Genomic DNA, 23048 nt, shown 5'->3' with positions numbered 1-23048 from the left:
TAGCTATAGGTCACTTTTCCTGAAGTCAAATACAACCTGTTGCCTGATAATTGTGCATTTCATAGAAATATGAGTTTGGTTCTTATCCTATTCTGCTTTTCTTTACCTAACAAAAGAACAGTTAGTCGTTAAGATAGAAGGTAAATACAATTCCTATTGACAGAGTTGAACAGAAAAGCACAACTGGCTGTACTGTAATATAGACCCTCATAAGAGTGATGGAACAAATTGTGGGTGATCTTGTTTGAAATCTTTGGAACATTTCAGTTGATTGAAATGAATTATCCTTCAAAAATCAAGTTAGAAACTGGAACTGAGATCAATTGTATTCATGAAAGGGCTCTTTTCTGCATTATACAAGACTAATAGGATTAAACTCCAGATAACAATATTAGTGTATATTGGTCCACAATATGATGAAATTGTGTACTTGTTCACCAGCTCCATCAGCGAGGCCCAATATTTGAAACTGTCAAACCATTGACAGAACAACCACAGACATTTTTTTCATCGCAGTCAGTGAATCTCCCAATGGAGAAGGCAGGTCGTTCAGGCTGGCGAAGGGTTACAGTTTCACTTTTCAACATGACAACAACGGATGACATGGTTGGCCTGTCAAATGCATCTTCTTGAACACATAGTAATCCAATATGGTAGCATCTCAAAAATTCATTCTGGCAGCATGATTCAGTCAATAATGGATCCATCAACTCCAACCCCTTTCCTTCATTCCATAGTTGCCATGCCTACAGCATCATGCAGTGGGGTCAGACTAAGGTTATGTTTGGTTCCGGAAAATACTAAGGAAAGAAAAAAAATGTAAAGGAAAATGATTTTTTCATGTTTGGTTGTCATATGAAAAATATCAAAGAAAATCAAATATAATTAAAACTAATTAAAAGCTTATATATTTTTAAATTATTTAATCTTTATATTAATGAGTTAAAATAAATAAAATGAGTTTGAAGTAACAAAAAAATAATTTATCAACTTTTAATCTTTTTTTTTTTTTTCCTTTTACTTTTCCTTTGTATTTTCTTTCCCTTGCATTTTCCTTCAAATTTTCTGGGAACCAAACATAGCCTAAAGCAAAACTTAAAACAGCAGTATCATCTGGAGAAGTACAGTTTAAGTTAATCCAGATAAACTCACATATGATATGAGGCTAGGAGCGCGCTTGGAGAGATGGAAGCCAGAATTCCTCCTCCCAGTTATGATCTCAAGCAAGAGAACTCCGAAGCTAAAAACATCAGACTTAATGGAATATAGCCCTTCCATAGCATACTCTGGAGCCATATATCCACTATCCAAAGAAGAAGGGATGAAATCAAAGTTGGGGATGGCCAGGGCTAAGCATATAGCATGGTGATGGGTATTTTCTTGAAAAAGATCAGTACAAGCTATTGTTTAGACAGTCAATCACCAGCAAGGAAATCTACTGAAAATTAATCACTAAGCACTTACTGTGTTCCAACTATTGTAGCCGTGATAGCTTCACCTTCACTTCCTCCAAATATCCTTGCCATTCCAAAGTCAGAGATCTTTGGGTTCATATCACAGTCCAATAGCACATTGCTTGCTTTTAGGTCCCTATGAATGATTCTAAGTCGAGAATCTTCGTGAAGATAAAGAATCCCTCGAGCAATTCCACCAATAATATTAAGCCGTCTGCTCCAATCAAGTTGTGCACGTCTCCTTGGATCTAAGAATACAAAGTAAAAATGACAGTTTCACTTTAAAGCAAGCCTTTTAGTATTGAATTTGAACAAAAATAAATTCAAACCCAAAATTAAGAGCTTAGAGAGAGCAAAATGATGTATACAAACCAAAGAGGAAGACATCTAAGCTACTGTTGGGCATATATTCATAGACAAGCATCCTTTCCTCCCTGTCCACACAAAAGCCCAAAAGCCTGACCAGATTCTTATGTTGAAGTTTCATTATTAGCAGAACTTCGTTTGTGAATTCCTCTGAACCTTGCTCAGAATCGCTTGAAAGCCTCTTAACTGCTACTTCCTTGCCATCACGCAATACACCCTAAAGAAGAGAAAACACAAGGGTAATTCTCAACATTCAACTAATTAGAATTAGAAGTCATTTTTTACCTTGTAAACAGGACCAAAACCACCTTGTCCGAGCTTTTTCGATTCAGAGAAGTTGTCAGTAGCTTCATGTATAGTTGCTAAATCAATAAAGGGAAATTCCTGAGAATTCAGACTTTTCCTTCCGTGAAATTGAGATGGACCTGTGTAACTGGGGTCGTGAATATCAGGTAATTGAACTTCTCGATTTAGATATTGTTTTCTCTCTGAAACAAAAGCAAGAGAAGGGGGTGTGTCAATAACAAGGGGATCCATGAGGCAGAGAGAAACCACAATTATTTATGAAAATATACATTAGTACAATCATTACCTTTTTTCTTTCCATTCCTCGTTGCTAGACAATAGACATAGAAAGCCAAAGTTGCCACAACCAAAGATACTGATACACTTGTAATGATTAGAATCATCCCTGTTTTCCTTCTTCCATCTGCATTTGAAAAAGCACATGAATAAAAATCAAAAACTTCATTTGCTGGTTATCATTAATCTCATTTCATTTAATGAAAACTATCATGGTAAAGATTTTGACTGTCTACAAATACTTGCCTTTCCTTGTCCCTGGATTTTGTGGAGAAACAGGAGCTTGGGGCTCAGTTGCGCCTTCATAGAAGGGGTAGAACTCATACCTTAGATAGCAACTACGACTGAGAATCCTAGCGCCCCGTGAAAAATAATAGACTGCTAAGATTTCTGTTGTGGCAGTCTGAAGGCATATACTACAGTTATCTGGTGACAAGTCTGGAGTGCATTGCACTAGAGCATATAAGATATCTGTATCTGTAAAGACTACTAGTTTGGTGGCATACATGTCAGTTGAAGAATTGAAAGCTGCCTGTTTGATAAGGTTCTGCAGGGCATCGTTCAGAACAGATCTAAATCTCAGCTGTAGTACTCAAATGGCCTAAGAATGTTTCATTAGAATAGAGAATTTGGCATTCTTCCTCCCACACGATGGCTTCATTCATGTTTGGACAAAGTTTCTTGACATCGTATGCTGCTGTAGATATGCAGTTTCTGCATTGGTCATTTGTAACATAATTGAGGCACAGAAAAGCACCATTAACTCTGTCTAGGCCATTTCCAATGGACGTATTGTCAAAGTGGGAGACAAAAGCTTTAGAAGGTAAGGAATCAAGGAGATTTTCAAGATTACTTTGGAAGAGACTATTAAGTCCATAAATAGTGGTGATTGAACAAACATTGTAAGGAGGATCAGCACAGACAAGATCAGGAAAGCCAGCAAGAACAGAAGAAATAAAAAGCAATTGAATGGCTTTTGAGGCACCTTGGGAGGTCATCATATTTTCCCTTTTTGAGAACTGTCTGGACAACACTGATGCCCAGTTTCCTCTATCCCTTTAGACTATAAACTGATCAATAATCAATTGAATTTTCCTAGAAAAGGTTTTTCTGGATATTAGGACCAGTATTCGGTCCTTAGCAACCTGAGTTTCTTGGAAAGTTTGTGTGCTTAGAAAAATCAGAGACAAATTTGACTTTTGTTTCAGGACAGAGTCTGGTAAAATATCCATCAAGGCTGTAGGCTACGTGTGGCCAATTGACTATAGGTTTTTCTAGGAAGGTGTCTATGCTTCAAATATTAAATGTAGCTGGAAGGGGCCACACCTTCACCCGAAGAAGCTGGACTCCAGTTTCATATTGTATGGAACACAGGAGAACAGTATTAATTCTAACAAAATATTAATAGATTTTGCCGCAGATTTTCATAGTTTTTTAAACATTCAAAAAAAAATTCTAATGTTACTCAGTTAGGATTAATACATAGGAAATCAACAAATTATAATGAACTAAAGATAAAATCAATGTTTTAATCTTTTCATGAATGATGTGGTAATTATGTTCTAATAGAAGTTTTGAATGAACTCAAATATTATAAAACTTGACGAATGGTAAACCCTGATTATGTCATATCCTACATTCAAATGCAGGTTTTTTCTTCTCGCCTTCCTCTGTAAATGACATGACAGTAAGCAGGAGAGGAATACGGGTGGTCAAGACTCAAGCCAATGTTTGGTAGATAGAGTTTCATAACTGAAGCCACATATGGATCAAATCAACTTTAACTTTCTTTTTCTAACTTAAATCTTTGTTGCTTCGAGTCTTTGTTGCTTTATACAATAAAAACAGTAATTTTTTTCCTGGTCAGACAAGATAAAAATGATTGTTGTTAAAAATAAGGATATGGATAGAGACTGATAAGGCTTGCATAAATCTCAGCTCGAACAAAATCTCAGTCAATAGAGAATATTTCTTAAATATTCAACTATGGCTGCTGTTAGCCTTGCTACTGACCGGCCTTTTTGTCGTCCGGAAGTCCAATGTGCCACATCGGTTGATTACTAATATTGGTTGGGCCTTATACGTGGAGCTACTTCTACCCCCATTAACCTAAGCTGTTGAGTTCTGGCCTAGCTCACCTATGCTCACTGACATGGATGTTAACAATTAAGTGGGGGTGTATGTGGGCTACCTCTACCCCCATTAGCTTAAGCTTTTGGGAGTGTATGTGGTCCCACGTCACATTTCGTCTTTGTATCATTAAGACTTTATGCTAAAATATTATTATTTATTATTTATTATTTAATTCTATTTAATGTTTGGGTGATTAAGATCCCAAGTACGAGTATATTAACCATAAGTTAATGGCCGGTGTTTTATTATTATATGGAAATACACTCAGTTGAATGATAGGAACCGGATTGCCCACTGTTAACATTAACAATGACCCTCAATCGCACAATCAAGCAGGCTGCCCATCTCCAACGAAGGAACTTGCTCTCTCTTCTTCTTCAACAACAAACCAGACGCAGTGCAATGCAACAACTCCACTCTCACTTGATCACCACTGGTGCACATTCCCACTGTATGGATGTTACATCTTGGAACGTTTTGCTTCGACACTATTCTCTTGGCATCTTCCCCCAAGAAGCTTTCTTGCTCTTCAGGCACCTCCGCCTTCATCATGTCTATCCTCCACTCTCCTTCGACAGTTTCTCCTTTTCTTTCCTTCTCAAGGCATGCGCTAATCTACAGCACCGCGAGGGGGGACTTCAACTCCATGCTCTTACTCTTAAGCTTGGATTTGAATTTCACGTCTATGTACATACTGTTTTGCTAAACGTGTATGCAGCCTGTGGGGCTTTTCTTGAAGCTAAGCAAATGTTCGATGAAATGCCTGTAAGAAACTCTGTTACTTGGAATGTCTTCATTACTGGTCTAGCCAAACGGGGTGAGCTTCATCTTGCTCGTTCTCTCCTTGATGAGATGCCAATGCCAACAGTTGTTTCATGGACTACTATTATTGACGGATACACTCGGATGAATCAACCCAAGCAAGCTCTAGCTTTGTTTCTCACTATGTTTTTAGATGAGGGCATCAAACCTACTGAAATAACACTTTTAGCCATTTTCCCAGCCATTTCAAATCTTGGGGCTCTTGAGATTTGCCAATTGATCCACACATATGGAGAGAAAAGTGGATTAAATGCATCTGATATCAGAATTAGAACTTCCCTTCTTGATACTTATGCAAAGTGTGGGTGCATAGAGAGTGCATCAAGGGTCTTTGGAGAAATAGCTGCCAAGAGCAGAAACTTGGTCTCATGGACATCAATAATCTCCGCATTTGCAATGCATGGAATGGCGAAAGAAGCCCTAGAAAATTTTGAAAGAATGCAGAAAGAATGTTTGAAACCAAACCGAATAACATTCTTGAGTGTTTTAAATGCTTGTAGTCATGGAGGATTGGTTGAGGAGGGGCTCAAGTTTTTCACAAAGATGGTTAACAAATATCAAATTTCGCCAGATGTTAAGCATTATGGATGCTTAATTGACATGTTGGGCAGGGCTGGGAGGCTAGATGAAGCAGAAAAGATGGCTTTGGAGATTCCGGATTATGTGGTTAATGTTGTAATTTGGAGGACGCTTTTGGGTGCTTGCAGCTTTCATGGTAATGTTGAGATGGGTGCAAGAGTGACAAGGAAGATATTAGAGATGGAGAGAAAATATGGAGGGGATTATGTGCTTTTGTCCAACATCTTTGCTGGTGTTGGAAGGTTTTGGGATGTTGAGAGGGTGAGAAGATTGATGGATGAGAGGAATGCCTCCAAAGTTCCAGGACTGAGTTTTTTCTGATTGACAGAGAAAGAAGCCATTTTTAGGGAAGTTTGGAAAGGTTTTCTGGTCAGTTAATATCCTTTGTGGTGATCAGGATTAAGGACCTGGCTGTTTCTAGAACCAATTATAAGTTAGGGAGTCATGTTGCACCAGGAGTTCATTTGGGAATTGATCCATTTAACGTCTTAACTCCTGTGTTAAGGGTCTCTTCACTAGTTGGGGACTCGGGGGAAAATTCCTTATAATCAAGTGGTTGGGCTTTTGGAAGGATGTAGACCTTTTCTAAGGCAATGACCTTGACCTTTTTGGGGGTTTAATAGGCGCAACCTTAAGGGTTGATTTGGCAGAATTTTGGTGGTAGACGAAGATGTCAATCAAATAGTGACTTCATCTCCTTTTCTGTTTTCAAAAGCAAGCCAGAAGACTGTTAAATATTTTTCCTGGAACATATATTCATACAGTGTTTGGAGACAGATAAAGACCAATGACTTTGGATGCTATCATCCAACCATCATAAGGTATATGCTGAAAAACCACTTATTGTTTAGTTAGAAGTTAGAACACAGGTCTCACTCATAGATATCATAATGTTCCTTTATGAAAAATCTTGCCACTTAGAATATGTTTGATACTGGTTTTAGGAAGCATTTCTAACCTTTTTAATAATTGAAAATTTTTATCAAAAAAATTATTTTTAAGTACTTGAAAGGTTAGAAACACTTTTTAGAATTATTGTCAAATAAGCTCTTGGAATATGTTTGACAATGTTTTTATTTAAAGCACTTTTAATAGAAGTTTTTTTAAAAGAATTATATAAGTATCTGATGCTTCTTCAGAAAACATTATTATTGAAAATGCTCAATATTAACATGCTAAATGGCTCTGAAAAATTGAAGCCACATGAATTTTACTCCCATAGCTTGAGATCCAAACAATAGCTGTCACTGTGTACTGGAAGTGTACTGTCCTGCTGGAACTAAGCTGCAGGATGGAATGTGCATATAGTCGGTAGGGTTGCTGTTAATAATTTTATTTCATACTGGTCATTTTTCAAATAGAAAGGCTGTAGGAAGTTTTAGATATTCCTTTTTTTTTTGGATAAATTTTGCTTGTTGCAGGCTGTAAACATGGTCAAGAAGATGCCAGCTTACAAAAATAGGCTGTGGGTATTAGAACTTGAGTGCACTGGAGGTGCCACAAATAAAAAGAAGAGTCACAAGCAGATGAACAAGTATGACCCTATTTTTATTGTGTATGATAACATGATAACAATGAGATTATATGGATATGATGCCATTTTATTATTATTATTATCACTATTATTGTTCATATGTTTACCAAGCTCTATGAGCATTCCACCCTCTTGAATTTCTTGATGTGCCCTTTTTCTTATGGTTTTTTGTTTATCCTTACGTGTGGGCAATTCATTGATGGTTTTGAACTTGTAGTTAAGACAGGGCGATCCATGTTTTTTGGCAGGAAAATGGACGAAGAGCTCAGCAAAGAACTTGAACTGCAGATAAAGGGGGCTGAAAAACCCTTTTATATGGAAACTTATAGGTGTCCGTATTGTACTCCTACCTTTGGTTTGTAGATTAATTAAGACAGGGCTATCCATGTTCTTTGAGTGTTCTCTGGTGACTTGAAAGTCTGCTGATGGGTGTTTGAATTGATAGCAAAGCTAGATTATTGCTGCAGTTGGTTGAAGCATTAGGAGTTTTGTTATTATATGGAAATACACTAAGTTGAATGATAGGAACCGGATTGCCCACTGTTAACAATGGCACTAAAAGAGTTGTAATTTTTGGATGATATTTATAAAAAAATGCATAGCCAATCATGTGATGTCATATATATATATTCAAGTTTTTTTAATGATATCATAATTTCCATTGTTTGTATTCATTTATCTTAGTTTCATTCATTTGTATCATTTTTCATGGGTCCAAATCTCTCTCTATGTATATCTATACCAGAATTTTTTGTTCTATAACAATCACTAGGTGTCCTAGCATTTTCCTATACCCTCATGGGCAGCATCTTGGCACTTAGAGTTAGTGTGAACTCACATCATCTTTGTTGTTATCCCTGCAGAGTATTCCTTGTTGTTTATTATTATTATTTTTATTTTTATTTTAAATTTTTTGAAAATGATTTGAAGTCATTCTTGGACTATCTTTTCAAAAACTTATTCTTTTTCATCCTGACAATTATTAAAAATATATTTTCAGTTTATATTAAAGCTTTATAGGGTAAAAATGATTTTTACATAAATATATCTTAAATGAACTCTTATTAATTTGGATGCATAGGCAAAAACGCTCAAATTAGAAACAACAACAATTAGAAATCTATGGAAAAAAATGGAATTGTTTTCAAAGTTTATTGTTACTTTTAGAAGCAAAAAATCAATATGTTGAACATTTTATTATTATTATTATTATTATTATTATATATATATATATATATATATATATATATATATATATATAATGGAATTATTTTTGGGCGCTTCTTAAATATATTTTTCCAAACTAGATTTGTTAAGTTCTTTTTAAAAAATAATTATAATAATAATTAGAAACACTATGTCATTGTTTATTAATTTCTATAGACTGGTTTGTTGGGAAATAATTTTTATATTTTAATAATATAAACATAATATATTTATGAAGTAAATCCTGTTTCAACCACTTCCAACATTAAACCATGAGAAGATAATCACCATCCCGGTTTCAAGAAACATTGATTCCACTTATGCGCTTTCATGTAGGTGCTTTTGAAATTTCGCAGGTCTACAAGACTCTATCTATTTAGATTGAAAACTCCTCTTTCATGAACGTTAAGTTATGATTAGGACTATCTTTTCAGAAACTCGTTCTTTTTCATCTTGTGACTATTATTAAAAATACATTTTTAATTTATATTAAAACTTTATAAGGTAAAAACAATTTTTACATAAATATATCTGAAATAAACTCTTATTGATTTGGATGCATAGACAAAAATGTTCAAATTAGAAACGACAACAATTAGAAATCTATGGAAAAAAATGGAATTATTTTCAAAGTTTATTGTTACTTTTAGAAGCAAAAAATCAATATGTTGAGCATTTTATTATATATATATATATATTATGGAATTATTTTTGGGCGCTTCTTAAATATATTTTTCCGAACTAGATTTGTTAAGTTATCTTTAAAAAATAATTATAATAATAATCAGAAACACTGTGTCATTGTTTATTAATTTCTATGGTCTGGTTTATTGGAAAATAATTTTTATATTTTAATAATATATTTATGAAGTAAATCGCGTTTCAACCGCTTCCAACATTGAACCGTGATAAGATAGTCACCGTTCCGGTTTCAAGAAACATTGATTCCGCTTATGCACTTTCACGCAGGTGCTCTTGAAATTTTGCAGATCTGCAAGACTCTTAACTATTTAGATTGAAAACCCCGCCTTCGCAAACGTTAAGCTGCGACTATGGCCATTAATCTTAGCAAGCTCGCCCTTCTTCGCTCCTTCACTCCAATTCCTCGTCTCATTTCCACTGCTCCTGGCCGTTATCATTTCTCTGTATGCTCGATCGACGAAGCACCATCTTTGGGAAGCTCCACTAGGACTGGTTATTTCAGCACCCTACCTTTTTCTGTGAATGAAATTATTGTAGTGAACCTGTTTGTTGAAATGTCTCTAAGGGCAGAGACATTGTTGAAATGAAAATTAAGAGCGTCAAATAATGATGGCAATTGGCAATGCTAGTTTCTTATTTCATTTCTTGGCAATTTTCTTGACAATGGAAATATTGGAGAATTAGGGAAAAAATATTAATTAGCAAAAGGTATTCCGAAAAGTTCGTTTTGAGTCAAGCATGAAGTGAAGAGTGTGCAACAAGATTGTTTTTTGCCAAACTAGCGACATCAGGTATGGATTGTAGAATTTGCCCCTGAAAGTTTGCGAAATGGTCTGAATAGATGGCAATTAATTGTTTGTAGGCACTACATTGTGACTGCAAGGATTACCATTTTCATAATAAACATGAATGTTTACATTGAATGTATGTATGCCAATGAAAATAGCCAACCTATTTCCCAATAGTTTGAGCTTTTGGGTCAAATGATAGTTTAATGCCAAAACAGGAGATCAATTTGATTTTTGTTTGTCTATTTGTCAGTCATATTTGTTACCTGTCCACACGAGGGGATGTTATCTTGATATACATTTTTTCCTAATATCTCACTTTTAATGGTGTGTATCATTTATAAGTCCTAAATGAGTCAGGAGTCAGTTCAGTCGTCATCCTAATTCATAGAAACCTTAGCTGCTGATTGGTTGAGTGTGCTCCTGAAACTTGAGTGCCTAGTGAAGTATCGCCTTGTTGTTTAATGGCCTAGCCTCAAAAGGACAACAAACATGTTAATTTTAACAATGTTGGGCTGCAATATATTTCTGTTTTCAGAAATATTTGGTGCAATTGTACCTAGGTACTAGGTCCAATCCACCTCTATTATTACCATCATCTGGCACCTGTTACCTAGTATAATTGTATGGCCCATTAAAAGTGTAAACCAGCATAACTAAACATGAAAAATGCTATCAGTAGCCTTGGCTTTGAAGATGAACCTCATTTGAAGTTTTAGTGTTCACATGCTTGAATGTAAATTTTTTCATTAGAATACAAATATGTTATGTATCTTTTCAAGCATGGATTATTTCAGTAGCAGGTTTGTATAGTTTCTTTGCTTTCAGATGCTAACTGGCACTTGCACATGCTCTGATTTCGAGATTAGAGGATCGTGCAAACATAAATCACCAAGAATTTCAGAAATGGCATAATGGAGGTGGGATGTTCCACAAGACTGCTTGCATTGAATCCACAACACTCATTGAAATTGGTGCAGTAGTTCATTCAGAATGTGTCGTTGCTGCAAACGTTCATATTGGATCAGGAACTATTGTTGGACCTGCTGTGAAAATTGGTGAATCAACAAAAATAGAGTATGCTTCATGGTTTATTCAGCAATAATTGTTTTTGCATCCATTTGATTTTTCTTCATTTAGTGTGATTTGAACTGTAGATTAAGGTATTATGGTACCATTTATGCTTGTTCATATGTACAGTTCCATTGAGGCAACTGTACCATGAAGTTTGCATACAAAAATATCTATTTAAACTGATTTATGAGTCTTGCAAGTTAAAATCTATTGTAGTTTGGTGATACCAAGAACAGGCCCATTTGTCTTCCTCCTTTTTGTTTTCTAGATTATTTGAGGTTTCAATATTTTCTTTCTGTTTTCTCACATGCTCACAAAATGTAGAACTTTATCCTAATTAAGACTAGCTACATACTCTCCAGACAGTCTGACTGTCTAGGTTTCCCTGGATGAAAGAGAATGAAAGTTTGGATAGATTAGATGAGAGACTCTGGGCTTTCATTTAAGATTTGTTATCAGCAATCTTGAGCCTAACCATTGTATGCCTAAACCTTGGGAATTGAAGTTCTTAATATGATGTTTTCCTCTATTAATCAAGTCTATGCTTGATGTAAACCTTGTTGCTCTCCATTTTACATTTAATGTTATTGCTTTTTCTGCTCCTTATAGAACTCCTATATATATATATATTTTTTTTTGATAAGTTTATAGAACTCCTATATTTTCTGCAGGTATAATGTTTCAGTCACTAATTGTACAATAGGTGATGCTTGTTTTATTCACAATGGAGTCTGCATAGGTCAAGATGGTAAGGCTGGATATCAAACTTGGTATATAATGTAGTGCTTGAGGCTTAATGGATGCATTAGGTTCCTAAGCCAAAGTTTTTGAGAATACCATGAGCATCCTTATGCACATACCAATTGGTATGTGTCACTTCTATATATTCCAAACTAAGCAACAAAAAAATAAAAATAAAAATAAAATAAATAAATTAATAAAAAATAGAAAAGGAATGAATATAAATACATATATATGTTTTGAACATAAAGAGAGATCAAAACCATGATGATACTGTATTGGTTTTGTAATTTTGGTTTGGGAGCCTACAAAGGGTGCCTTCTTTGCCCCAAAGATGGCTCAAATATCTTGTGTACCCAAGTTGCATTGACACAAAACAGGAACTTTGTTTTTAATGTTTAGTGTATTTAGGTGTTAGAATTCTGAAATTCCTTGTGTGACTATTCATATTAAGGTCAAGGATTTTCAATTACAGCATAGGAAATATTTGTAGTCATTGGCATGCAACGTATTTAATGGTGTTTTTTACGTCTTATTCTTTTAATTGAAGGTTTTCTTGGTGTGAATTTCTGATTAAAAATCATATGCTTTATTATTGAAACCAACGAAATGGTTAATATGTGCACAGAAGGAAAAAAAATAATTATAGATTTAGCTTTCTTTGTCATCATTATTTGATGCTCAGCTAGTCTCTCTTATCTTCATTGAAAACAGAAAATATCCATGTATGAAATTTTCTTGTCTTTTGGGTCTAAAATCTGGATCTGAGGTAATGCCTTCTGCACTAGAAGTATTTAAAGTTTATTGAGCTTAGAAGTTCATCTTATTCGCATTCAATTCTCCATCACATCTATTCCCAGTTAAAAGCTTTTCTAATTGATGTATATAATTTGTAAAGTAAGATCCACCATTGAGCAATAGAAATATCCTTTCACCTTCCTTAGTTCATCTTTCAGAATTATTTTGTGTTCCTTAGTCGTGTTATTTTGAAATGAGATTGCTGCTTGGATTGTATTTTTATTTCGAAGTTGGATGTAATGTTGTTTCCTTACAGGATTTGGGTTCTTCGTGGATGAGCATGGGAACATGATGAAAAAGCCTCAAGTTGGTGATATTTAGATTTTGGAATCAAAATTTTAATTTATTATGGTTCTTTGGCATTTCTCTTTTTTAAATATTAGACCTTATAGTTTTAGTATGAAACATCATAATCTCTTAAGCGGATAATTCAGTAATTTGAAAGGCTCATCAAGTTATATTCATGCTTGTGAGAATACCTTGTTTCAAGTCTGTTCTTATATGTAAGTTTCTTCTTTGTTTTGGCTGATTCACATGTTCTGGCTGATATGTCTTCTGTGTTTACTGGTGTCTTACAATGGTTTTGGATACTTGCAAACAAATCCAGATTTATTGCTTTCCAAAGAAAAAAAGAGACAGAGACAGAGAAGAAAGAAAAAAGAAAAAAAGTGCACTAGAGCACGTCTATCATGACTTTTTGAAAGAAAAACTGTTCTGAAATACTTTGTTTCTTCATTGTTTTATAATCCGCTCTGAAGAAAAAAAGTACACTAGAGCATGTCTATCATGATTTTTTGAAAGAAAACATGTTCTCAAGTGCTTTATATATCTTCATTGTTTTACAATCTGTTCTGAAGTTTTTTTTTCTTTATTATTTCATGATGTATAATGCAACAATGTTATGTATGCATGAGTTATTTAGTTTAGATCATGCATGTATTTTCACTTGATTGCTAAGGAAAACTCTTGATGGTTCTTCCACATAATCGCTAAAGAAACGGGCAAAAAATATGTGTCCAATGTATCATTTCCACAAACATACATATAGGCATGTACCTTTGTCTTGATGATAAAGAGGTCTGGCATGACATCTTGTGTCTCTGCCTGCAGAACATAGATTCCACAGTATTCTGATTTCTTCAGAAATATGCAAAGCTCAAAAATGATTTCATTACCAAGAATGCTGCTTGATATTGGAATTTTCTGAAGTTCATGAGGGCAAACTCATTAAACATGTTATGCTTAAACTGTTCTTTCTGACTCCATTCTTTTTAGTCTTTTATAGAGTAGATGAATATATACATTGGATATCTGTTCTTGGATAGCAATTTAAGTTTTACTATTATTCAGATGCAGAGTGCAAGGATAGGGAATCACGTGGAGATAGGTGCAAATACATGCATAGACAGAGGCAGGTGAGATATATGTTGCCTTTGACTACTCCAGAGGGCTGTGACAAGTATTTATTTACTTTTTAAGTTAGTTTGCCGTTGCAAACTCTTCAAGCTAGAATACTAACTACACAGCTCATTGATTATGCAGCTGGAGAGATACAGTAATAGGGGATCACTCAAAAATAGATAATTTAGTTCAGGTTGGTTCTTGGCTTCCTTGATTATTGGTTAACTTGTTCAGGGTTTTCAACTGCCTGTCCATTTCACTTTGCAGATAGGTCACAACGTAGTAATTGGAAAGAATTGCATCCTTTGTGGACAAGTTGGCATTGCAGGTTCAGTGACGTATGTCACTCTAATTATGTTTTTGTTTTGAAAAAGCATTATATTTTCCATTGCTTCTCATCCAACTGAATCAAGGATTTAGTGAGGTTTTCTCAGTTGCTAGGAATTGCTATATATTCTTGTTTTCATATAGGATGGGTGACTATGTGACTTTAGCAGGAAGAGTAGCAGTTCGTGACCATGTATCAATTGTATCAAAGGTAAGATTAGTTGACCCTAATTAAGAGAAATTAATTCAAGTCTTAGCTTTATGTTCTCTATTGTAGAACATTATGCATTATTTCAATATTTTTTTACCTATAACTTAATGGAAGTGCCCAATGTCCTGCATCGAATTGTTTCTCGGTGCATTTGTTTTTTATTAGCATGATATGATCTTAATTGTTGGAATAAGGTTTTGTTGATTTATATCCTATATGAGGACGTTGGTATATCTCCATCAAGACCGATGTGAGCAAGTACAAAGAGTTTTTGGTAAATCCGGTACAGAGTGAACTCCAACAAGTGATGATTGGTGTTTTGAAATAAACAGTTTCCTGTGATGATGGATATAAAATGTCATGGATGATGAGATACATGTTTGGGCTTGCTGGATTGTTGGTTTATATGGCTTGCAGAGCATTGACGGGATGGCTAAGGCTGTATCTTTGTTTAGGGTGCATATGGACTTAATAATTGTGTGTGAACTATTTGATAATAGACCCTAGATTAGTACTGGACCTCTTTACTATTTCGTTGATATAAGATATTATACTGGATGGGAGTTTGCAGGTCAGGCTTGCAGCTAATAGTGTTGTCACCAAGGACATCAAAGAGCCTGGGGACTATGGCGGCTTCCCTGCTGTAAGAACTGTAAAAACTTTTGTCTCCATATAAGATATTTATGTGTAGCCAGAGTTGATAGTATTGTGAGTTGATCAGCCCAAATTTTGGACATACATTGAACATGCAAGTTTTTTCCCTGGATTTTGCTGCAGGTTCCAATTCATGAATGGCGAAAACAAGTTGCTGTTCTTCAAACTTTGAAGAAGCGGGCTCCTTAGAGTTGTCAAGAAACGAATTTGTATGTCACCAATGTAACATTTATTGTTGTGATTCTAGGGTTGCAAGCAAAAAATGAAGAGAGATTAGTATTACTGGTTTAACCAAAAAGAAAGGAAAGGGAGAGAAAACAGAGTGAATGCTCTGATTCTTTTTATTCTCTGCATTTCTACAGAATAAAGCCAAAAAGGCTAGTTTTTATATGGGAGCTAGAGTAACAAACCGTAACCCCGACTCTCAGCTCGGATAAAAAAAAACAGAGAAAGGGTAATAACAACCAAAGGTTAATAATCAGGGGTACTACCAACCTTTATTACATAAATGCCAATATGCTCTAATAATTAGAAAGGAGCTAAATGGCTGTTTTACAACAAGTGGAATACTGGGACCAAGTGGAAAGCGAGAGGAGACTGACAGAGGAGGAATTCTCCAGCAAAAAAGAAGCAAAAGAAGGATATGCTAAGTGAGTTAAGTTGGAGAAGATACACTGGAGACAATTCTCAAGGGAGCTTTGGCTAAGAGAAGGGGATAGAAATACGGGGTATTTTCATCGAATGGCAAACACGCACCGAAGGAGGCATACCATGGAAAGAATAAAAATCAGTGGGGTTTGGCTGTCAGAGGAGCAAGAAGTAAGGATCGGAATAGTAGACGCTTTTCAATGGTTACTAACGGAAGACTCGGAGTGGAAGGCGGATATAGGGGGGTTAAATTTGAATCAGATTAGTCAACAAGAAGCGGACACCTTGGAGCTTCCCTTCATGGAAGAGGAGGTCCATTCGGCCCTAATGGACATGAATGGGGACAGGGCTCCAGGTTTGGATGGCTTCATGGTGGCCTTTTGACAATACTGCTGGGAGTTTGTGAAGGAGGAGGTTTTGGAGATGTTCAAGGAGTTCTATGAGCAAAATGTCTTTCTCAAGAGTCTCAATAACACGTTTCTGGTTCTTATCCCAAAAAAAGGAGGGGCGGAGGAGCTGGGGGACTTCAGGCCTATCAGTCTCTTGGGCGGGCTGTATAAACTTTTGGCCAAGGTGCTGGCCAATAGGATTAAAAACGTGATTGGTAGAGTGGTCTCTTCAGATCAGAATGCCTTTGTCATGGGTAGGCAGATTTTGGATGCATCTCTAATCGCAAATGAGGTGATTGACTCATGGCAAAAAAAAGGAGAGAAAGGTCTGATCTGCAAATTAGATATTGAAAAGGCGTACGACAACGTTAATTGGCAGTTTTTGATGAGGGTTATGCAAAAAATGGGATTTGGGCTAAGTGGAGGGAGTGGATATGGAGCTGCATCTCGACTGCTAAATTCTCTGTGTTAGTAAATGGGGAGCCAGCTGGGTTCTTTTCTAGCTCTAAAGGGCTTTGGCAAGGCAACCCTCTATCCCCATATCTGTTTATCATGGGAATGGAGGTGCTGAGTGCCCTTATTCGGAGGGCTGTGGAAGGGGGCTGCATCTCCGGGTGCAGAATCCGGAGGGGCAGGGGGCAGACTGTTAATATTTCCCACCTTCTTTTTGCGGACGATGCAATAGTTTTTTTTTAGGCTAGGAAAGATGACATGACCTATTTGAGCTGGATTTTATGTTGGTTTGAAGCCGTCTCAGGGCTGAGGATTAATCTGGCTAAAAGCGAAATTATTCCAGTAGGGGAGGTGGATGAGATCCTTGAGATGGCTGTGGAGTTGGGATGCAAGTTTGGTCAGCTGCCAGCAACTTACTTGGGGCTGCCCCTGGGTGCGTCCAATAAAGCCGCTTGTGTGTGGGATGGGGTGGAAGAAAGGATGAGGTGGAAATTAACCCTTTGGAAACGGCAATACATCTCCAAGGGTGGTAGAATCACACTCATAAAGAGTACTTTGGCTAGCATGCCATTATATCAGTTGTCCCTCTTCCGTATGCCTAGGACAGTGGCAAGAAGACTAGAAAAGTTGCAAAGAGATTTCTTGTGGGGAGGGGGAAGTACGGAAAGAAAAGCCCACCTAGTCAATTGGGAGAGGGTGTGTGGGGTAAGGAGAAGGGGGGGCTTGGTTTGAGGAAGTTAGTCCCTTTGAACAAAGCTCTACTTAGAAAATGGGTGTGGAGATTTGCTCGTGCCAAGGAGGAGATGTGGAAACGTGTTCTTGTGGCAAAATATGGGCAAGAGGAATTTGGGTGGAGGACTAAAAAGGCAAATGGGGCGTTTGGTGTTGGGATAATATGACTTTTAAGGTAGGAAAAGGCACCAAAATAAGGTTTTGGAAGGACCCTTGGTGTGGGGATGTGGAGCTAGCTCGGAGGTTCCCTCAACTCTTCAATGTGGTTGCCCAAAGGAGTGCCACAGTGGGGGATATGTGGGACCAGAATTTTGGCCAAGGAGGTTGGAATCTAAGGTTCATTAGAGGCTTCAATGATTGGGAGCTGAACATGGTAGACGAATTGCTTCAAATCTTAAGGAGTCAAAGAATTACCTTGGAGGAGGACTTGGCCTTATGGAAGGGAGGAAAAAATGGGAAGTTTGGCGTTAAGGAAGCGTATGGGTTGATGATCAGCCATAGTGTCCCTTTGTTTCCTAAAAAGGGCATTTGGGTGGAGAACGTTCCTTCCAAGCTAGCGTTCTTTGCGTGGGAAGCTACTTGGGGGAGGGTTCTTACCCTTGATAGGCTTCAAAAGAGAGGATGACAGCTTCCTAATCGTTGTTAATTATGTGGTAGTGATGAGGAAAACGTTAATCATCTTCTTATTCATTGTACAGTGGCTAGTGTGTTGTGGGGGATTGTTCTTAGTTTGTTTGGAGCCCAGTGGGTCTTTCCAGAAACTGTAAAGAGGCGGTTCTTAGCTGGAAGGGTTCGTTTGTGGGCAAAAAGAGGGAGAAAATTTGGAGATCCATACCGTTATTTATTTTTTGGACGGTTTGGAAGGAGAGGAATAGATTAGCATTAAGGGGGGGGGGGGGGGGGGGGGGGGGAGTTAGCTATACAGAAAGTTAAGAATTCTTTTGTTTGTAATGTGTGGGGTGGGCAAAACTGTATAATGGTGCGGAGCCTCGCTCCCTTATAGGTTTTTTTGGAGTGGATAGCCTCCAGTTAAGGGTCGGTGGGTTTTTTGTTCCTTTTGTTTTTTTGTTGTGAGGCCCTCGTCGCCTCGTATACTCCCTGTATGCTATGCGGCGTTTTGCCTTTTGCTATTATATGTGTTTACTTATCAAAAAAAGTTAATTAGAAAGGAGCTGCGTTAGACACTATGATCTGATATCTTCCCATGCTCTTAATACGAAATTTTGAGCTAGCCAATTATTAGTCATCGTTCTAGATGTGATCCATTTTCTGTTTGCCATGACGAAATTTATAAGGAGGCCGTACAGGCCATTAGCATTTGTTTCGTACAACAGAATGACTGATGATATAATGGACGAGTACCTGAAATTTATTTGTTAAAGTAAAATTCCTGCTATAATTTTAAGGCCAAACTAACATTTACATTTATTCCTAGGACCGGGTGGCCCTTAGTTTCCATTTCTTTGAAGCATGAGTTAGCTTAACTTTTTTCTTCTTACCCAAAATCTTCCCATCTGAACCAATCTTTATAAGACCTTGCAAGTTCATCTGATGGTGCTTACTCTTATGACCCAATGTTCGATATCTAATGCTTGTTACTAAACCAACCTTCATCTCAGCTGTTGCATTCCGAATTGCAGCAATAAGAGTTTTCCATACCTGTCCATTTCCATCTATACGATCAACTATTTGGCGGGTTTCGTCCTTCCCTTGATAGAAAGAAGGTACGGTTTTCTGCCCCACTGTGTCCTGCCCATAATAAAACGTCATAAAAATATCTTCATGGTAAATACCCGAGTCTTGGTTTGGATTATCAATTTCGAGGTTGAATAAGACAGCTCCGTCTTGGCTGCCTTGGTCAACCAAGGAAGTTGCGTTGCTGCTATTTGAACTTGGAACAGAGAACTCAACGATGGTGTATGTGGGGCTTTTGGGTCGTAAGCCTAGCCAAAGAAAGAGTGCAAGGAGACCCAAAAGGCCTAGAACTTGGAAAAGCCATAGATAGAAGCTTTTGTATTCAAACATTTCTTAATCGTTGGTAGAAATTGAGGGAGTTGAGAGGATTCATAAAACACCTTGGTAGGTGATGATTTGGAAAGCACAAATAATTTAAGCAAGATGACAAATGGTTCAAACTTTCGGGGAAGGTTGGCAGTTGAAGGGGAACATTTTAGGTGCCTTTCATTCAAGGTTAAGAGGAATTATGCCTTTCTTCCAGGGTGTTAATATGCTTTGTGCAATGTGTAATGAGCTTCTACGTGTAGTTTCATGGCATATGACAGGAGCAACATGTGAGGAAGCTAGCTGCTTAGTTTCCACCTGGAGTCTCTTGCACTGTAGGAATATACATGGAGTGCTAGATGGACCCTCTTAGATGCCTTCATCTGCTCATGCAAGTAAGCAAAATTTATCAGGTCAAGTAGTCTATAACCATTTCATAGTTTTCTACTGCCCAAAAAGAATTACCAAAATTGAACCATAGGCAGGTCTTGTTCACTCTTTGGTTACTTTTTCCATAACCATGATTACTTCTCAGAAGATAACAACCAAGATGGCTGCTGGACATGGAGTTTCGAGACTCTAAACCTAGACATGCAGGAAGGCTTTTCTCTACCAAGCAGGAAACACTATGAAACACAAAAAAAAAAAAAAAAAAAAAAAAAAAAAAAAAAAAAAAAAAAACCAAAACAAGAACGAAACATTTAGAAAGTTGTATTGTATGGTATCATAAAGAAAACCATTTAGTCTTTCTTTCTTCTGACTGAACAAACCTAGATTTCCAGATTTTTTTTACCTTCACCTAGCGATGTAGCTCTGTATATTTCCCCCCTAATATCCTTCCGTCTGACCCAATTGGTACCTGTGCTTCAAAAGCCACTGACCGATGCTTGGTCTTGAAGCTGAATATCTCATACCTGATTACAGTTTTCAAGCCCACTCTCAAATCTCGCTTCCTCACTATAATTCCTCTCCAAAATTGTTGGTCAACATTCACCAACACATGGAATGTCACAGTCTTCTTATGGCCTTGATAGAATGCTGGCAAACAGTTCACTCCCAAACTAGCAATCAAGGTGAGTAGAGGTCACTGTAGTAGATGCCAATACCTTTGTTGGGGTTTGTTATTTGGAGGCTGAAGATGATGGAGATGTTCCAGGCAGAATCATTCTTATGGGGTGGTGCCGGGACAGACTCATTTTTACGGAATGCTGTAGAGTTCTAGCCATCCAAAGCCGGGGTGTAGACATTGGAGATGGTGGAAACTGGACATTTGGGGATTAGGCTCATCCATATTATTACTACTAGCGACCCTAATATAATCACAGCTTGGAAATACCAAAGACAAATAGCCAAGCAGGCTCTGAAGATTCGAAGCCGAATCATTCTAGGAATTCCAATTGTTTGAATGGTCGGTATCCAAAACCCTAAACCCTAACCCTTTATAGGAAAAGAGGGAGGCGATGAATGATCTTGTCCCTTTGTTCTCTAAAGACACTGTTTCATTAGATTAAAACTCTTTTCCATCAACTGCATTACATGGAAAGCAAAAGGTAAGTGTGAGATGGTTCCTATTAAGGAAACCTAATCTTCTTGTTGAAGGCAAACCTTTTGAATCTCTCTCCCTTTCTGGGACTTTGGTGAGAGACTCAACTTTTTAAGGAGTTGCTGACAGAGATCTTCTAGGTAAATGCGGCCCATCCAATATGTTCAGATTCTATTTTCTACCCTGTCCTTGACGTTGCGAATGATGCCTGCTTTCCTTTTTCTCAATGGTGCTTGCACACAAGACCTTCAGACCATGCAACTCTAATCAGTGTATAACAAGAATCATTTTAAGAGTGGTGGTTGGTATCAAAATCAAAATCTGTATTGTTTTATAATTTATTCCGAAAGAGCTTAGTTACATTACATATGAACCTTTGTGCTATTCCTTGAAAGTTAATAGCTTTTTTTTTTTTTTTTTTAATTATTTCATCCATCATTAAATCCTCGTGTTTTTTTTGACATCATGTAAACCCTAATCCCAATAAATGGACTAGGATCGGATGAATTTACTTTTCGTAAAAAAATAAAAACAAATAATAAATAATAAAATGGTCGAATCTCACTTCAACACATAAAATGTGAAGGTGATCAGCTATGATTAATATATTAAAAAAAGAAGAAGAAAAAATTACTAGGATGAAGATGTATGATGTATCCTAAATTCCTAATTCCTATGGTATGCTCGTAAAACTTTTTAAACAATTCACCTTGATTTTGTATATTTGGATTCTGCATTAATTAAGTGTTTTAATGATACTACTCCAATAATCAATGTCAATGATATCTTAAAAAAGAATTATAAATTTACAAATTAAATGCAAATCCCATTACCAAAAACACATGCAATTAAAACTAATTAAGCCACAACCCACCCCCCACCCCCCTTTAAATTATCAAGTGAAGTAAACCGGACACCTCTTATCCTTGTAAGCACCCAAAATGTTTCCATCCTGGCCCACCCCAACATCACAGTTGGCATGCATTCTGTGCCCCTTAGTCTTCCAGGTGGACACCTTAAAGCGAATCGTCGACGTCAGTTCCAGACCAAACACCACCGTCCCTTTCGCCACGTCATTCATCAGCTCCATCGTACGCTCGCTGTTCTCCGTGATCGAATTCCCATTCAACTCCTTGTAGATGACCGTTGTGTTCTTCGGCTCCTGGTAAAACGGGAACAGCAACGACGTCGTTGCGACCCTTTGGTCCTTGTAATAGATGGACGCCTCCATTGAATCGTAGTAAATTCCGATATTCTGGTTCGAGTTTCGGGCCGTTACGTTGAAAGTAATTTCGGTGAATCCGGCTCCCTCCGTCAAATTCGGAACAGAAAATTTATGGATGTGGAAGCGGGGGCGGTGGGGGCGGAGACTGAGCCAGAGGATGAAGGTGAGGAAGCCTACTACGAGGAGAAGGCCTAGAAAAATGGAGCAGATGAGCTTGAAGACGCGGGTGGTGAGGCTTTCTCGGACGCGGTGGGCGTAGTAGCGGGCAGTGTGGTGGCGCTTGATGGGTGGAGCAGTTTGGCGGCCGGTGGAATTCATTGTGGGAAGAGAGAGAGAGTGGGGAGAGGGGTTTGATGGACAAGTGTTTATGTAGGAAGAAGGTGGCGGCGTAGGGAAGGAAAGTCGAAGGAATTTGGGTCTTGTGTGGAGAAAGAAAAGAATAGTTTTTTGTTTTTTGTCTGCCAAACTGATTCTGTGATGAAGATGGTTATATATATATATATATATATATATATATATATATATATATATTAGCGTTTTGGTAATGTTTGAAATTGAGATTTGGGAGGTGGGGATGGATTAATATCTGATCTGATGCCTGATGCCTGATGGTATATATATCATGTGTATGTTAACTTGTTGGTGAAGAAGCCCTCCGCCATAGACCTCATAAATATTGATAAAT

At 37.2% G+C, this 23048-nt stretch overlaps 4 protein-coding genes and 1 pseudogene across 9 annotated transcripts; 2 read left to right on the top strand and 3 right to left on the bottom strand.

Annotated features, from left to right (window-relative positions):
- Positions 1-227: 227 nt before the first annotated feature.
- On the bottom strand, positions 228-3647 carry LOC117923606 (annotated as a pseudogene).
- Positions 3648-4817: 1170 nt separating this feature from the next.
- LOC117923607 (pentatricopeptide repeat-containing protein At1g09220, mitochondrial-like) lies at positions 4818-8089 on the top strand. 3 transcript variants are annotated; one of them, XM_034841981.1, is made up of 3 exons: positions 4818-6757; positions 7358-7470; positions 7719-8089. In XM_034841981.1, the coding sequence occupies exon 1, from the start codon at positions 4845-4847 to the stop codon at positions 6255-6257; it is 1413 nt and encodes a 470-aa protein (XP_034697872.1). In that variant the 5' UTR covers positions 4818-4844; the 3' UTR covers positions 6258-6757; positions 7358-7470; positions 7719-8089. The 3 variants fall into 3 exon arrangements, with proteins under 3 accessions (XP_034697872.1, XP_034697873.1, XP_034697874.1); XM_034841982.1 differs by having other exon boundaries at positions 7688-8089; XM_034841983.1 differs by lacking the exon at positions 7358-7470.
- Positions 8090-9581: 1492 nt separating this feature from the next.
- On the top strand, positions 9582-15762 carry LOC117923612 (probable UDP-3-O-acylglucosamine N-acyltransferase 2, mitochondrial). Of its 4 annotated transcripts, none has more exons than XR_004652652.1 (10): positions 9582-9870; positions 11036-11243; positions 11912-11988; positions 13036-13085; positions 14130-14194; positions 14322-14373; positions 14448-14518; positions 14652-14718; positions 15283-15361; positions 15496-15762. XR_004652652.1 is itself a non-coding variant. In XM_034841989.1 (10 exons), exons 1-10 carry the CDS (start codon positions 9729-9731, stop codon positions 15559-15561), a joined length of 870 nt encoding a protein of 289 aa, XP_034697880.1. In that variant the 5' UTR covers positions 9582-9728; the 3' UTR covers positions 15562-15762. The 4 variants fall into 4 exon arrangements, 2 of the variants coding, with proteins under 2 accessions (XP_034697880.1, XP_034697879.1); XR_004652653.1 differs by having other exon boundaries at positions 15283-15370; XM_034841989.1 differs by having other exon boundaries at positions 15290-15361.
- Positions 15763-19025: 3263 nt separating this feature from the next.
- Positions 19026-19619, bottom strand: LOC117923266 (protein NDR1-like). Its single transcript, XM_034841485.1, has one exon. The coding sequence runs from the start codon at positions 19617-19619 to the stop codon at positions 19026-19028; it is 594 nt and encodes a 197-aa protein (XP_034697376.1).
- Positions 19620-21905: 2286 nt separating this feature from the next.
- LOC117923614 (NDR1/HIN1-like protein 26) lies at positions 21906-22709 on the bottom strand. The gene has a single exon (XM_034841997.1). It carries the CDS (start codon positions 22679-22681, stop codon positions 22034-22036), a length of 648 nt encoding a protein of 215 aa, XP_034697888.1. The 5' UTR covers positions 22682-22709; the 3' UTR covers positions 21906-22033.
- Between the last annotated feature and the right edge of the window lie 339 nt (positions 22710-23048).

The sequence above is a fragment of the Vitis riparia genome, chromosome 10 (assembly GCF_004353265.1).
Source record: "Vitis riparia cultivar Riparia Gloire de Montpellier isolate 1030 chromosome 10, EGFV_Vit.rip_1.0, whole genome shotgun sequence".
Lineage (NCBI taxonomy): Eukaryota > Viridiplantae > Streptophyta > Magnoliopsida > Vitales > Vitaceae > Vitis > Vitis riparia.
The sequence above is the reverse complement of the archived record's forward strand: the minus strand, read 5'-3'. Positions and strand labels throughout refer to the sequence as shown.

Bases quoted from the DNA above. Each gene is read 5' to 3' on its own strand.
- LOC117923607 (XM_034841983.1), top strand. From the start codon at position 4,845: ATGACCCTCAATCGCACAATCAAGCAGGCTGCCCATCTCCAACGAAGG.
- LOC117923612 (XM_034841988.1), top strand. From the start codon at position 9,729: ATGGCCATTAATCTTAGCAAGCTCGCCCTTCTTCGCTCCTTCACTCCA. The intron at 14,519-14,651 runs GTATGTCACTCT...GTTTTCATATAG, and splicing joins GGCATTGCAGGTTCAGTGAC to GATGGGTGACTATGTGACTT. The intron at 15,371-15,495 runs GTAAAAACTTTT...ATTTTGCTGCAG, and splicing joins GCTTCCCTGCTGTAAGAACT to GTTCCAATTCATGAATGGCG.
- LOC117923266 (XM_034841485.1), bottom strand. From the start codon at position 19,619: ATGTTTGAATACAAAAGCTTCTATCTATGGCTTTTCCAAGTTCTAGGC.
- LOC117923614 (XM_034841997.1), bottom strand. From the start codon at position 22,681: ATGAATTCCACCGGCCGCCAAACTGCTCCACCCATCAAGCGCCACCAC.